General features: G+C 33.9%; 1 protein-coding gene across 10 annotated transcripts in view; it reads left to right on the top strand.

The window, feature by feature from the left end:
- Nucleotides 1-17,591, top strand: part of LOC145241576 (ankyrin repeat and IBR domain-containing protein 1-like) — a 575,864-nt gene that overhangs the window by 500,846 nt on the left and 57,427 nt on the right. For all 10 annotated transcript variants that reach the window (XM_080104665.1, XM_080104657.1, XM_080104666.1 and 7 more), the window contains 3 exons: nucleotides 9,517-9,634; nucleotides 10,369-10,532; nucleotides 14,474-14,562. In XM_080104665.1, the coding sequence (XP_079960791.1) occupies nucleotides 9,517-9,634; nucleotides 10,369-10,532; nucleotides 14,474-14,562 (371 nt within the window). The remainder of the gene's footprint in view (nucleotides 1-9,516; nucleotides 9,635-10,368; nucleotides 10,533-14,473; nucleotides 14,563-17,591) is intronic.

The following is a 17,591-nucleotide window of genomic DNA, read 5'->3' as shown; positions in this document are numbered from 1 at the left end:
GGTAGTAGAGGTCTACGTTGGAAGATGGGGTTCTAGGTTTATTCGAGTTTATTTTCTGGAGATATTTCATGTTGAGGTTTTGGGATTTGTGGAACAGGTCGGCATACTTGGTTAGAGCAGGATAGAGAGGGAAAGTAAGAGAGAAAAAGACAGGAAAAATTTTTTTTTTTTGGTAACACATGAAAAAGTAAAGCCGTAACAATTACCCACTAGTATGGCATCGAGAGGCCCCACCAGAGACTATTGCATGGTCCAGAATCCATTCACCAAATGGCAATACAGCAGTCCCAGTACTTTGCGCCTGCTGATAGGACAGCCTCCTTAGTGGTTAATCCAAGGTTCGGATCCCTGACTATCAGGCGGATAATGTCAGCCCAGACAAAACATTTACCTCCAGCACCCTTACTAGTGACATGACCACAAGGATAGACATAGAGACAGAAAAAATTTCGATATCTCAGACTACTGTTCACCAAGTACTACCGACCTTTAAAGTAGCTTTTTCTTCACCCTTTGTCAGAAAAATCACTCATTTGACTGAGGACTGAGGGACAAAAAAGGAGAAGCGAGAGTTACTGGAGCTGCTGATAACACCTCCCCTGTATTATCTACTCTCCATTTAAAAATTAAAAGACATTTTTTTTTGTTACAAATCAGGACATTTTTTTTGTATAAAAATAAAATAATTTATTTTTAACAATTAAGACATTTTTTTTCTATAAAAATCAAATAATTTATTTTTAACAATTAAGACATTTTTTTTGTATAAAAATAATTTATTTTTAACAATTAAAAGGAGCATTTAACGTCGATATGCATTCATGACCGTCCATAATTGACTGATGCAAAGCTACCATGGTTCTGTCATGCACAAGATCCAAGCTTCGACTGTTTTTTAAACAATACAATTATAATTCAATTCTCTCTTTCTTCATTGAAAGAGAATGAAAGAGAGAGAGAGAAATATACATTTTAACGCACATTTTTTTTTTCAAATTCAGATGTCAGCATGCAAGGCTGATCGTTCACTGTGCACCCAATTACATAAGCAGCTGTCAATCGCTGTGTGTCAAGTGTCAACCTTTAAAAATGTGCACTCACAATTACAGAATTAGTTATGCACAAGGTTTATTATCATAGAAGCCCTCAGCTCCTCCCAAAAGGGAGCTGCTTCATTGTGTTACACTTTGTTAGTGTGAGTATGCTCTCTATGGACTACGAAATGCCAGTTTTTGGAAATTTCCCTACAAATGTACTTTATATGTTTAAGAGTGTTTTTAGGTAGGTTTTGTACTGGAATGCCTGGAATAAGTATCAAAAATTGAAAAAAAAATCTAAGTAAAGAAGGAATAGTCTGATTTTGACCAAAGTTAACACCATTATACAGCCTAACATCAAAGTGTATTTAAGAATTTTTATCACCGCACCAGCAGAAGGGCCCAGCATATAAAATCAACAGTAGGTTCTTTGATAAGATTGGGGCATGTTCAAAATAAATGTTTCTATTTAGAGCACAATTGAACCATGATATTTGACTTTTGCATTTTAAACTTTAATTCAAACCATTATATATAAAATAATTTTATGAAATCAATAGTAGGTTCTCTACAGTGTAATGTAGATTACAATGTCTTGTGGACTAAGTCACTGCTGGGAGGCATTTAAAGCTTCCTCCCAGCGCACTGTGATGGGTCCTGACTAGAGCAAGTAAGCAATCGATTTAATTGAAATATGGACGATTTCACAATTTCGATGACAATAAAAATATTGGAAGTATGAAATATTTATCCTCATTCACTACCTGACACTATTGAGTCTCCCTGCTAGTATATGTATATTTATAGGAGTCCCTCCTAAACTAATTAACCAATCATTATGAATTTTGGAACGTAGCTGCGAGGCATAAGGAATCCAAATGTGAGTTATATTTAGTTTTATGCAGAAGTGCGTGGAAGCCGATTGTGAAAATTCAGATACTTGTAGATTTTGTGAAATTTTAATACTTATTAGACATCATTTAATAAACATTCGCAAAATTTCATGTTTTTTTTTAAAGTATTTTAAATACATTTAAACAAATTATTTTATGCAGGTGACTGGGGACCAACTGTGAAATTGATATAACCTTGAAACTTCCTCCTTTGGAGGAAGCCAGTTTAAACTGCCTAGCGTGAATGCCTTATAGCAACGAGATTTTACTTCTCCCTTTCTCTTTTTCGCTTTCACTTTCTTATTTGCTTTTGCTTTCTTTTGTTGCTTTCTCTTTCTTTTTTACTTTGACTTTCTCTTTCTTTTTTACTTTGACTTTCTCTTTCTTTTTTACTTTGACTTTTTCTTTTTTGCTTTCTCTTTCTTTTTCTTTTTGCTTTATTTTTCTCTTTTTTGCTTTCTTTTCCTTTCTCTTTTTTGCTTTCTTTTCCTTTCTTTTTGTTGCTTTCTTTCATTTATTTTTATTTTTGCTTTCTCTTTTATTTTTATGTTTGCTTTATCTTTCTTTTATTTTTTGCTTTATCTTTCTTTCTCCTTTTGCTTTAACTTTGTCTCTTCGCTTTCTCTTTCTTTATCTTTCTGTCTCTTATGCTTTATCTTTCTCTCTTTTTTGCTTTATCTCTTCTTTTGCTTTATCTCTCTTTCTATTTTTGCTTTATCTTTCTGTCTTTTTTTTGCTTTCTCTTTTTCTTTATGAAAACAAAAACAAAAAAATAACAAAGACAACAAATAAATATTTGAATATACAAGGAAATTGAAGCATAAAACCTTTTACAAAAATGACCGGATTCAGCACTAAATAACTCGAAAATGGTTGGTATGTTGTAAAACAAAACAACCAAACCAAACTTCATAAATAAATATTAAAAACCCCCAAAAAACTTGAAGCATAAAAACTTTTACACAAATGAATAGATTTAACATCAAAGCTTGATATAGCATAAAACCACCAAACCAAATCCTGTTTTTTCTCTCCTGCCCTTCTCCTTAATTTGTCTTCTCTTGCCTTTTATTTCCTTCTCATGACTCTTTCACGGGCAATATGAACTGGAACATATACATAGAGGACATTGCAAAGGCTGCTGCAAAAAAGGTGGGTTCCCTCTATCGAGCTAGAAGACTACTCACACCTAAGAGTATCCTATACCACTACAAGGCCACCGTTAGGCCATGCATGGAGTATTGATGCCACATCTGGGCTGGTGCATCTACCACTAGCCTCTTCCTCTTGAATAAGCTCCAACCCCTGTCCCATCCAAATATTTTAATGGAATGTGCTCTGTTTAACTCGTTGCATTTGTGCATCCTTGACGTACATATCCCCGACGAACCTGCTTAGCAACAAAATCACACCCCTTCACTGTTGAGGTCCCTAAATGTCAGAAAGCTTTCTACTCTAATAGTTTCTTTCCTCAAACAGCTAGACTTTGGAATTCCCTTTCTGCTACCTGCTTCCCTGATTGTACTGATATGCAGAAGTTTAAATGTAACATAAACCAACATCTTCTTAATCTTTCTGAGGCATGGTCCTTCCTTGTCAGGGTTGAATGTGAGTAAAATAAAAAAAATTTTAAATGACAGTTTTCTCTGAAAATGTAAATTTTTCTGTGAATACTAAAAGTTAGATGATGTTTGTTTCATCAAAGAATGACTTCCTGTGCTCCCCACACACACATACAATTCGCACTTTGTATCTTTCTTTTAATTTTGTTTTTCTTAGTTGCAACTGATCGAAGTTGTTTAGGAAAAAAGTTTACTTGTTGTACTACCTTTTCTCCACACACATGCATGAGTGAGGAGAAGACATCTCTTTACACCCCCCCCCATCCACTCCGGTTGAAAAATTCATCTTGATTTTAACTTTTTGCCAGTGGCTACATGCAGCATCCATGTATTTCGTAACAATACAAGGAGATATGTTAAACAAAAGCATAAAATGTCTGCAGACATTTAGGCGTTCTACGTATCTAGGGTTTACTTGTAAGAAAGCTGTTTTTTTTATTTTTTCTTGTTTGGGAAATTTGTTTCTTGTAGGTTTTTGGCAGTACTTCTTGGTGTGTATAAAAGTGACAATAAAATTGACAGTCAGGAGTGTCTGGGTTTTTATCAATTGAAACACATTCATACGTCTGTACATTTGTGTGCATCCGAATTTCGATGAATCACTTACAATACGCATTGTCTTTTGCATTAAATAACCTGAATACGCTTTCTATGCTGCAAAATAAACAACACCAAACTCGAATGAATGGAATAAAGATTTATAAAAAAAAAAAACGTTGTTACTACATACTAGTCGACTAATAAGTTGCTAAGCGCACAGTTTGAGTTGCCTCTTCCCCTTCTCTCCTCTCTGCTAATTTAAAGTCCACATTCTGAATGTATCTTGCAGAGCACTAACTCTTAATCATTTTTTCCCCTTCTTCCTTCATTCTTTGTTAATCCCAACCTGGATTTTCTCAAGTATTCTCAGAATAGGTACCCTGAACATTTCTTTACAATTTCAAATATTTACATTCTATCATTGAAAACTAAATTTACTGAAGACGATTTGTTCACTAATAAATATTGTTGTAACAGAGCGTGTATGAACACATGTAAAAATATTCGCAGTAGCCAAAGGATAGATGGCTAGCGAAAGTATTAGCAGCAGCAGCTGTTTTAGCACTATGCAAATAAGCAAGTGTGCACGGGTTTGCGTGACCAAAAAAAAAAGAGAAGAAAAGACAGCACTTGGTCAAAGAGAAGCAAAGTTCACGCCTGAAAAGATAGATGTGTAAAGTCGAAGGTGAGAAATAGCCGGCTAATGCGAACATGAGGTCAGAGGAGAAGAAAAGTGTAAATCAGGTGTGATAGACATGTGGCCTTATGATGGCGACAAGAGACTTTTAACCTGGTGTCAAGATGGCAGGGTTTTGTTAATCTCATGATAGATGAAATGAAGAATAAAAAAAATAAGAAGCAGGCATTGTTTGGAAATTAATGATAATAAATGCCTTTTGCTAAAACAGAAAAAAAGTCAGGTCGGATTTTTTTGTTTTTGTTTGTTTGTAGCTGCGACGGTACCCGCATTACATTTTAATTTTTGTGCAGTGTGATAAATCTCACTGTTTTTTCTCGTGCTTATTTCTAAATACAAGTCATTATTTTTTGTAACAAAAATTAATCTAGTGGTTTTCTTTTTATACAAATGAATTCAACTTTTAGTTGTACAGGGAAATTTACCGTCATTGTCACCATTACAATGAAACACAAGGGGGACAATTCAAACTTGTTTTTTGATAAAGAGCAATAAAAATGTTATCTCTCTTGAAGATAATAGTGGCAACATTTTGCATACAGCTAAAAGTTGAACCTATATTATAAAAACAAAACTACTGGGTTAATTTTTGTAATATTTGTTGAACAATATTTATTTTCCCTCACAAGTAAGCACATAAAGGTTTTTTGCTATTTTCCTTTTTCACAGCTATAATCAATCTAGGTATAACATTGAAGAAAAATTAGAATTTCCTTTAAATAGACCTCACTCTGGAAAAAAATTGTCATCAATAGTGGTTTAGAGGTGGCACTGTCTTAAAAATACTAAATTCAAGTAATAATGCTTACTTGTAATTTTCTGTAGTATTTAAATTTCATAATCACTTGTGTTTTATGTTTTAAATATTGCTTGTAAATCATTCGACTTTAAAACTTTGCTAATAAGAATGCTATTTTTAATGAGTCACTGAGCATGTAAGAGCATGTGTGACAATGCCAGGAGCAGCCGAAGGATAGATGGCTAGCGAAGGTATTAGCAGCAGCAGCTGTTTAATTACTATGCAGATTGTGCATATGCAAAGTGTGCGTGGGCTTGCATGACAAGAAAAAAAAAGGACAGCACATGGTCGGAGAGAAGAAAAGTGAGCACTGGGCAAGATGGATGTGTGGCCCCGTGGTGGTGGCGAGAGACTTTTAAGCTGATGTTGAGATGGTAGGGTTGTGTTAATCTCGTGACAGATGAATTGAACAGTAAAAAAAAAAAAAAAAAGACAAGAAGCAGGCATTGTTTGGGAAGTAACGGTAATAAACGTCTTGTGTTAAAACAGGAAGAAATGCAGAGTCGGATTTCTCATTTATTATTTAGACTTAGAAGAGGACGGATGGCTTCACCGTTGTCTCCTCCCTTTCACTGGGGGGGGGGGACGCTTACGTGTGTAGGCCATAGTTTCACTTTCCATCTTCTGCGAGACATCTGGAAAGTGAAATAAACTATAAAACCAATTCCTTGTCTTGGAGTGATTGAATCTTCGTCCAAAACAGGTACCAGGTCTCCTCTCCAAGATGAGATGTTTCCAGATGGACCACCATCCAAGACGCAGAAGGTATGTTGAAAAATACATGTACCACACACACACACAACGGCATATGAACATATCATTTAATAAACTGGACCACTAGATGATCGCATGACATTAAGGCTGATTAAATATATCACACGATCCCCTTTATGATACAACAAATACAATTTTGGTGACCCTTATTAGAGATAACAATGCAACACATCTACTGATCTACTGACCCAAGAACATCCATTCTTTCTTGCAGTGTGACCATACCATCAAAGTCAACTCGCATATCTACCTATACTGTTCAGATTTAATCTTCCTCTGAGCTCCTCAGAACTAAACCTGTGTTTAAGACTTACATTACAAATCCATCGGATCATTCTCATATCACTTCTTCCCAAACAACATATTTCTTCAATGCTCATTGGTTAGATTTCACTTTCGTAGACCATCACACTGCGTAAACATATCTAATAGACTCTTTTCTTGATTTATTACAGTAATGTTCTGTTGTTTAGTAATGGCACAACTTCTTTGAACTGAATCCATTCATTCATAGTCCTTATAATTACACCATCACCTGCTATAATGTCTCTTTTGTGATAAAGAAGCTGTAGAGAAGAGGAACAACAGAGGAGATGGACAGGATATGAAAATATACTCAAAATCCAGATGGATGTTCCCAAATAAATGAGGAAAACTTTTCATTCAATGCAGTCACAGAAAGACATAAAAAAACTATTAAAATAAAGTCCATCCAAAGTTAATACGAATGAACATTGAATACCTCCTCCTTCCTTATAGAAATAACTATGTCTGCTGTACCCGCATAGTTATGTTTAAAAAAGAGAGTGTGCGCAATATAGTTTGCTAATATTTTGTATTGTTTTTTTTTTTCTGTTACATCATTTTTTTTTCATTTTTTTTTCTTTCGTTATACTTTCAACAAGTAGAGACCCTTGTATTGTGTTTACATTGTTATTAATATATAACCTGAAAAACCAAAACAAAGACTTGTGTCAATTTTTATTTTATTTTACTTATTTTTTCTCTCTTCGCTTTCGTCTGAGAACGATTGCTAACAACACTCTTTTCACTTGACAGCGCACATCACATCAACCGGTTGGCTGATGATCTCCTTTTATTAATGGTACCATCATCCAGCACATGGAAGCGGATCATCTGGAGTTGCTTTCTGCTTTGTACATTGGGTCCATTAAACTTAGTGAATGTGGGATTGCAAAAACTTTGAGCTCGACCTTTGACATGGCCTGATGAAAAAGAGGTCGCGGCTGGGATAGGTTACGCTTGGTATCAAGACCTAGGATTTTGCATACTATATTGGGAGCAGGACTACTCAAAGGGGTGATGATCAGAATATTTGATTCAGGATATTACTCTGAAATCTCCGGCGTGTTATAATTGCATTGCAACCAGGATTTGACCCCAGCCTATGACCCCGTCATATTATATATGTTTCTAAAATTCTGTCTATACTTTCCTTTCTGACCCTAATATTACCTTTGGAGAGGTCACGTTGTTGAGCTGACCTTTAAGGTCATAGAAATAGTTTTAGCATACAAAAAGAAGAAATGGTGAATTAGACAAATATCGTATCCAACAAAAATACAATAAAAGAAACAATGAAACCCTCTTCCTCTTTAGAACGAGTACGAATATTCTTGGTTTGCATTCAGCCAATTGAAACAATGAAATGCAATTTCAATTGTGAACTGTACATATCAATTGATAGATGCAATCTTTTATAGATAACTAGAAGAATACACGTCCCAGGATAGGTAAAATGAATTCCTCAAACAAAACAGTTTTGTACCACTTCTATGTCTTCTTAGGAAGATTAGAATCAAGATAGAATGCTACTAAGCCTTATGTCTAGAATCCTTAAGATTCCAATTTTGATCAAAATCCATTATATGATTTTAACTCTAGAAAATGTCTAAAATTTAAGGTATCTTTAGAAGAATTTGAAGTTTAAGGAATCTAATGACTATGAATAGAATTTAATGCAAATCTGAAATATTTTAATTTTTAAGTAAGAGATTGTACCTATATTATGTCCCCTAAAAACCCTTTAAAATACTCTAACAAAACTGAAAGTTGGAGACTTTTTATTAATTGATGTAAAATTATTTTTTAAATTTAACAAAATCAGAGGTATTTTAATTTTCACGTAGGGCTATATATAACCTATACGAAGAATATTTGAGATAAAAATGGGATAAATTCCAAATCCATATAACTTCCAAAATATTGACAATTTTATTAAAAAAAAAGTATTCTGAAATTCACTTAATAAAATATAAAAATAAATAATTAAGCGAATACATAGAAATATATAAACATACATAGTGCCATTTTTAACCGACAGATCGTTACCATTGTTGACCACGTGAAGAGTCTTTCAGACATGTGCATGCAATGCGATGATGTATGAAAGTAATTAAGGTTAAGAATATATGTTGCATGGCGAGAAATGATATGAGAATGATACGATAGATGTGAAATACTGAGACAGGCTTAGATCTGATGATCTCAGAGGAAGATAAAATGTGTACAGTATAGGGATATGTATGTAAAAGGATAGACTTGGATTGTATGATTATGTTGACAGAATGGATGAAAGTTCTGGGTTAATAAATGTAGAACAGTTGAGGTAGTATGTCCGGTTCACATGAGAAGGCCAAAGAAAATGTGGGAGGAAGTGATAAAAATAGAACTGAAAGAAAGTGTGATAAATAAAGATCTAGCTAGAGACAAAGTAGTTTGGATGTCAATATTGTAAAACCGTTCAATACATGAAAGCATGGAAAATGGACGTTACACTGATGATGATGATGATTATACCTGATTTCATATAGACACGTATACTTAGACGTATATAAAAAACAAAAGTGCATCTCTTTATTGTGAATGTTAACCAATGAAAGTTAAACCTCTCACAGAGATACTTGGATTCAGCTAAAAATTGACTAAAATGGAAAAATATCTTTGTCTCTAGGCTGCATAAATTTCAAGAATTTACCAAGAGAAGACAACTTATGTCGCTTTCTTTTTAAAGGGCGGCTAACCATCACAAACTAAATTCAAAAAGCATAAAAATATGTTTTCTTTTTGTTTTTTTTTTTTGGTACAGTTCACATATATCTATTCATGTCTGTATGATATATTTATCTTGTAGGAATACAGTGGTTTACGGACTCAAGATTTGCAAGAAGTTAAAGATCAACTGCTGGTAGAGACGGCCGACATGTTGAGTGTTCCATTATTTACAGCTGAAGCCCTACTTCGTAATCATGGTAGGTCTGTTTATTTTGTATTTCTTTTCATTGTCAATATTTACCAAGAGTTAATTGTTCACTTTTACTCTTTGTGAAAATTATTTTGTGCCATATATGCACTCGTGACGTGAAGAAAATATGGTACACAAAATATCACATAAATTGATCAAGTAGTTTTATTTTATAAAAGAAAATCATTTTTTGGCGATTAATTGGAATTTGTAGGCATTACAATGGTGTACAAAGCTAATTAAAAATTTTATTTCATAAGAGATATCTTAAGGGGGAGTTAATGGGTGATGAATTTGAGTTTTTGCAATGTATTCCCCTCCCCATGTTAAGAATGGCTTTCTAAAATCTGGCATGTTTGAATTATTTTCATTTGTCTCCCTTATCCTTTAAACTATTTGCAAAATAGTCGAGCAATTGTCAATTGCCTATAAAAGCCATTTTAAAATAAGACTACCTCATGAATTTACATGGTTTTTAGTACCTGATATTTTCTTTCCATCATGGGTTTGTACTCCATGAAATTTTTTATTTTTGTTTTTACATAAGGGGGTGTGTAGTTATGAACTTGCCCTAAATTAACTGTCGCCATATTTTAATGGATCTTATTATTCAAGCACTTATCCAATTCACCCTTTTTTATGTAGCCTTTTTTTTCACTAAGAAACCTGTAACTGCAATCTAAGGATAAAGGCTGTGTATATGCTAAAGCTAAAGTGGTCTCTATGTTTTGTCTGTTTTAGAATGGTCACGTGAAACTCTGCTTGAAGCTTGGATGATCGATCCATTTGCCTGCTGTGAAAAGTGTGGGACAACACCGCCTGCAAGTTTGTATAGTGAACGACCAATCCTTCCTGAAACGTTAAACAGTCCCACTAAATCTGAACCACATGACCAAGATGCTGTTGTAAGTATCTGTATATTTGTTTTTTTATTTTGTTTTTCATTAATTTTATTTTCTAGGTTGGATGTTTTGGATCAGCATTTAAAATAAATTTTTTTTCACAAATTTATTTAACTGCCAAAGGTCATATCCATTTGGTTGCCATATAATTTTTACTTTTTAATTGTTTTTCTTTTCTTTTTATGGAAATCGCTTCAGGCAAGGCATGAATCCATTTTGTGTAAGGAGCTAAAAAAAAATCACTTGAAGGTTAAAAATTAGCCAAAGATAAGTGTTAGATAGATGAATTATGATCTAGAAAACAGTCATATTTTTCCCCCTTTGTGAGAACTGAAGGACAAAATAAAGGAAACAAGACTGCTACAAGACTGCTAAAAGACTGCTAAAAGTAAACTCAAGGTCCACTTTTTACTCTTTTGTTATGGTTCTGTTTGCTTTTAGATTATTTTAGGAATCTGTATAATAATACCATAGTTCCTTTAATGTACATGTGTCATACTTTCCAGGATATAAATTATTCGATCAGGAAATCTTGTTTATTAAAAAGGAAAATAGAAGGTGATAACTAGGGCTATGACAACAGCATATTCTTTTCCTTGTTTTGATTCTCAGGTATATATCCATTGATATCTCATGTTTTTATGTAGAGTGATGTGGTTCTCGGTTTATTAATTGTGTCTGTGTCAGATATATACTCGAGAGTCAAAACACTGAAAAGAATATGCTGTTGTCATAGCCCTAGTAATAACCTACAACAAACATTAAATTAGTATACAGATATGGTAATTTAATGTCCGTAGCATGTTATCACCTTCTATCCTCCTTTTTAATAAATAGGATCTCCTGATCACTTAAGATGCAATGTAAAAAAAAAAAAATGAAATAAAAAGAATAATGTTGCTTTTGGGCTGCATATGAAATTAAAATATACCTTGATCTTCTGGCTAGGATCCAAGGGTAGTATCTGTTCTGTCTAAAGATGGTATTAATATAATGATATCATGAGGAAATATCTCACAGACTCCTATACGGATATTGGAGATAAACCGTAATAATCAGATATATTCTGACACTACATTAACTAGATTACTTAGATAAATACTTTTACAGTTTTAACAAAAGGGCTACAGTAATATTGCAGGTCTCTATTCATGCTGAATGTTCACAGAATGACCAACAGCAATATATTACATATGAAAGATGCTGCTGTGGAATTTCCACAGGTCCCCCTAGTAAAAATAAAAACAAAAACCTATTCATTCATTTATTAAATTGATAGTGCATAATTGGTTTTGTATTTGCATTACCTCCGCTTCAAGGGGAGGTTCATACTCTGAATGTCACAATCAAATAAAATATTTGTTATTGATTGCAAATCAACAAAACATAAACGGTACAATTAAATCATATCTTGGGTCTTGTATGCTTTTCATCCAAAACCGTCTCTGGAGTCTCTCATCATCCCTCAGTGGTTGCTTCAACTTTCCTTCTTTGGAATGAAAGTTTATGCAATAACACAGAGAAAAGAACTTTGATGATAATTTTTTTTTCCAAAAAGGCATCTATAATATGAATTTCACCTGTCTGTTCAAATGTATGTATGTATGTATGTATGTATGTCTGCGTTGAGTTATTTGGAAAATCATGTGTGAATTTGTCAACATGATCATCATTATTATCATGTACTGCATATGTGTGAGTCTAAAACAAACTTTTTATTTTAAAAAAAAATCCAAGCGTCTGTAAATCATATTAATTGAACTGGATTTTTTTTCGTCGATTCGTACATTGAGTTATTTGGAAAATTATGTGTGAATTTATCAACATGATCACAATCATTATCATGTACTGCATATGTGTGAGTCTAAAACAAACTTTTTATTTAAAAAAAAAAAAAAAAAAAAAAAGGAAGGAGGAAAAAGATCAGGAAGGAAAAGGGACAAAAACGGTCCTGCCGCTGATCACTTACTCTGTATGACTTTTGGAATGTTCCTTCATGTGTATTTTACATGTATATATGTGTGTACGTATGTATAGGCATATGTATGTATATGTGTATTTGTGTGCCTCTACATGATTATGGTTGCATGTGTGTGCACATGCATGCGTATGTTGGCATACATCTGTATGTAAGAAGCAAATCTTAGGTTTGAAAAAAAAAAAAAATATAAAGTGGGAGACCAGTACCCGCATTAAGCTGGTCTGCAGTTTGACTTGTTGTTGGCTATCTTGCTCTTGCTTGTTGCTGGATGTCAACATTTTGAACCGAGAGAGAGATTTAAGCTGTCGTACAAAGCTAAAACTCTGTAACATCATCTGTGTAGTATAGATACTCCCTCAGCCATAGAAAAGTTGTGACGCATGTAGGCCTGAAATGCTGGAAGCATGTAATAATTGATCTGCCATCATTATATGTATATATGTATGTACAGGTGTATATCTATGTATATATGTATGTGTGTGTATGTATATACGTATATATATTGTTTGTATGTATGTGTATATATGCATGTGTGTGTATATGTATGCCTGTATGAGTGCATATTTATGTATGTATATGTAGGTAAGTGTATGTATATATATGTGCATATATGTATGTATATATCTGTATTATGCATTGTGTATGTATATATGTGTGTATGTTTACATTTGCATTTATATATATATATATGTATGTATGCCATTGACCGTCTTGTGTATGTTTATATATGTATGTGTATTATGTATTGTGTATGTATGTATGCATATATGTGTGTTATATGTATGTGTGTATGTATGTATGTATGTGTATATATGTATGCATGCGTGCATGTATATATATATGTATGTATACTAATGACCATCTTCAGTGTCATGTCTGTTTGAGCATGTAAATTTTGCCGGCAAGACTAAAGTCATTTTCGGCTCATGGATTTTCAGTACCTGAGGGAGTGGCACTCGTCTGACAAGACGTTGCAATCAATCAATCATGTCTGCCTACAACTTTCGACAGAGGTGACGGATTTTCAGGAGATTGATATCATTTTGAAGCTCAACCCTTCGGACAACAAATATCGAAAAATTGGCTAAAAATATTAATTCCTTCACCCTTAACTGGGCACTTTTCTACAGGGAGGGGTCGCTTTTTTGCCAGTATTTTCGAAAGTCATCCTTTCTTTTCGATTGACTAGCCTTATTTAAACTTTCGTCACTTCCAGTGTGGCAATGGACATAATAGCAAAGACATCAGGTTTTTTTTTTTTTTTTTTCGCATTCTTTTCCTCCTTTGCATTACATGTTTGAGCCTGCCTACTACCACTCTTTTTGCTCAACACACACCTCCAAACACTCGGACAATGCCGGGCACCCAGGCTAGTAACAAATAAATAAATGTCATGATTTTATGGATACCTGTGTATATACCTACGTGCACATGTGTATGTGTGGTATTTGAACAACGGACATTTTCTACTGATTAACTTTTTTAATAACTTCAAGTGGTGTTATAATCCTTATTTCCATACCAAGGATGCATAAAAATTTTATTTGGTATTTTTTTACGAGAGTACCTAGCATAGTATAAACATCCCCAACCGCTCCATGTTAAGAACGGCTTTTGTAAATAAACACCACCCAGCCTCCCCATGTTAAGAACGGCTTTTGGAAAGAAACACCCCAACCATGAAAGCCATTCTTAACATGGAGAGGTTGGGGAGTGTTTTTTTCCAAAAGCCGTTCTTAACATGGAGAGGTTGGGGGTGTTTATTCCGAAAGCTGTTATTGACATGGAAAGATCAGGGGTGTTTATTTTGAAAGCCTTTCTTAACATGGAGAAGTTGGGGGTCTTTATTTCTGAAAGCCGTTCTTAACATGGAGAGGTTGGGGGTATTTATACTACGCTGAGTACTGTCGTAAAAAAATACCTTTTATTTTAATTTCTTAAATTTATTTTATTTTTGTTTCAGTGTGATATTTGTACTTGCATGTTTTTGATGTGTGAGGAACCAGTTCATATGCCTTGTGAGCACAGATTCTGTCGTGCATGTTGGGAACAGTAAGTACATACTCACCTTTCCTCCATCATTTCCACTCACCGTCTTATCTCCTTCACTTTTCCATCCTTTTCTTTTTTTGTTACATTTCTTCCGTTTCCTCTCCCTACATTTCCTTCCTCTTATTTTTTTTTTTTACTTTTCTCTTCCTTTTATTTCTTCCACACAAACTTGTCTATAAGTCTTAAAAAAAACATAAATAAAAAGAATTTTACATGTTAAAACAAACAACTAATTTATCAAAATAATCTTTTATTTTAACTTTTAAGATGACGATTAATAAATCATATTATTTGGTTTATTTAGACTACTGTGCACATTTTAAGTATTATTTTCACAATCCGTGGTACTTTTTTTTTTTTTTACAAAGGAGTCATCACTTATCAAGGCCCGGAGGCCACTTGAGGATAAGGGTTAATGAGTGTACTGTAGTCAAATGGAACATGTCATAGTAATCGTTAGTAGTGGAAATTTGGTAAATTAGATTACTTAAGGGGACAGCTCATAAAGAATTTGTTCATGTTGGACTTAAAGACAACCATACTGCAGTCAGTTGGAAAGCAAGAAAATGGAACAGAGTTCCACAGGCGCGCAGTTCTAAGAAAGAAACTTTGTTCATGGAATCTACGTTCTTGGTAAAATTTAGTTGTAAGTGATACCATTCTGGAGGTTAAAGGTTCAATCACAAATTACTTAGGACTTGTATTTGGTCATACTGACAGAACAAGAGTATGCTACACTAGTGGATTAAATAAAGTGTTCTGTTCAAAATTTTGTGCAGATTCTAGAGTTTGATAGAAAGATTCTCGAGTTCAACAAGATAGACCTGAGAAGATTGAAGATTATAAAAGCTGAAACATTGTGAAAATAAATCTCCAGATGAGAACAGTAGTTTGATAATCCAAATAATATGAGTTTTTTATTTTAATAAATCAAAATAAGTGTTATTTTTTGGATTGTTTGGGATATTGTTCTCATCTTGATTATTTTTTCCACAGCGTTTCAGCCAATGTAACCTCCGACCAGCTTCAGGTGCATTCACACTGGATGTTACTGATGAATGGTGAAAAATAACATCCAGTGTGGATGTATCTGAAGATGGTCAGGGGTTACATCGGCCGAAACATTGTGGAAAAAACAAATGAGAACAATAGTCCAAATAATATAAAGAATTATTATCAAAAGTCATGTCAAAAATATACAAAAAAAAAAAGTTTTATTTAAACAAGTTCTCATCTCTTACTTACCTCCATGTGAACATGAATTTTTTTGTTTTCTTCATCAAGACTTAAATGATGTAGTGTGATTATGCCATAATGGACATGGCGTTGCCTCAGATGATAATAGTTAAAGGACTGGAACATCCAAATGGTGTGTCATGACTCATTCCTACAAGTGGCCATTATCTGTCCAATATTTCATAGGAATTGTGGAGTATCAGATCACTGATAATTATCCCATCTGTTCACCGAGAAAATCACCAGAGAGAGCTTTCTACTCTAATAACTTCTGTCCTCAACTGCTAACATTTGGAACTCCCTCCTTGTTCCTTCTTTTCCTAACTGTATCAACATGTGGAAATGTTTTTGTTTTTTTATATATTTTTTTTATTGATGTTTCACCCCAAACAAGGCACAGGGCCACTTAGTCGTGAGGGGCTACTATTTGGGACCAGATTTGTAGGGATACTATTTATGTTGGGCAGTGAGATGCCTGTTCACATTACACTTGCACGTCAGTTCAGTTGGGGAAGGGAGGAATTCCAAAGTGTAGCAGTCCAAGGGAAAAAGCTATTCGAGTAGAAGGCTTTATGGCATCTAGGGATCTCTACAGTGTAAGAGTGGGATTTTGTTACTTGCCAGGTTAATCAGGAATATTTATGTCGAAGGGGTACTAGTGCTCGGAGTTCATTAGAGCATTTGCCATTGAAATACTTTTAAAACAGCCACAAGGATGCCATGTTTTGGCGATGGGACAGAGGTTGGAGTTTAGTTGGTAGTTCAGGACCTATTAGGTTGGTGACTCCTTTTTTGAACCCTGCTTAGGAATGAGAGACTAATGGCAGATGCCCCAGCCCAGAAGTTAAATGTCATGTAAATTAACAGCTTGCTGTACAACTCCTCACTTAGGATGCCCCTTATCATTCTAACTTTTAATCCACAGTAGTCCTTTGTCTTGTTTAAGGAGAGTGAAAGTATAAAATGTTTTTTTTTAAATGCTGGAAAATGAAATGATCAGTTAATGAGCTGTATTTTATTTAGCTATTTTCATTAGTAAATTGTACAATGAAGTAGGAGTGAATAGAAGAGCCATCATTCATCTTAGATATTCTATCATGTGATTACACTCCCTCAATTTTACATAAGTTTACAATAATAATTTTAATCAAATTTTGCTTGATTACCTTTTATAAAAAAATTCTGAAACAATATCTGAACAAATTTTTTTTTCTTTTTTTTTGGGGGGGGGGACTTCTAGCTCATCTGTGTGTGTCAATCATTTTGTTGGCTGAAACAAATAAAAATGTCACAATATGATTTGATGTTCATATTTAATCCTTTATTGCAATGCAATCCTGAAAGAAAAACTGACATAACTTCAACATTGTAATTTACACCAACAACTCGCAGATTCAATGTTTTCTTTCTGCTGTCAAACCCTTAATTCTCTGTCTTCCCTGATTCATCTTCCTTAAAGCAGCTATTACCCTCATATGTAAATGAATGTCACATATAAAAATAAATCCAGGTACAAACACAAATTCTGTACCTTTTTTTCTTTTCACAATACCTACAAATAATATACCAAACAAGTGCACTGCCACTTTTGTGAGTAGTTTCTTCTATTATGTGAAGAATGGTGATAGCGATATTAAATGAAATCTGAAATTGATAAAAAATTGAGAAGATGGTTCTCTTTTTGGGGCTTGTCCATAATTCCCCCTTCTCCATCCAAGAAAAAAAATATAATTAAAGAAAAATTGTTATGATGTACGCATCTGTGGCGGAAAGAAAATAGTATACACCAAAAA

This window comes from Euprymna scolopes, chromosome 20 (genome assembly GCF_053919585.1).
Source record: "Euprymna scolopes isolate OS-2025 chromosome 20, ASM5391958v1, whole genome shotgun sequence".
In the NCBI taxonomy this organism is placed as follows: Eukaryota; Metazoa; Mollusca; class Cephalopoda; order Sepiida; family Sepiolidae; genus Euprymna; species Euprymna scolopes.
The sequence above is the reverse complement of the archived record's forward strand: the minus strand, read 5'-3'. Positions and strand labels throughout refer to the sequence as shown.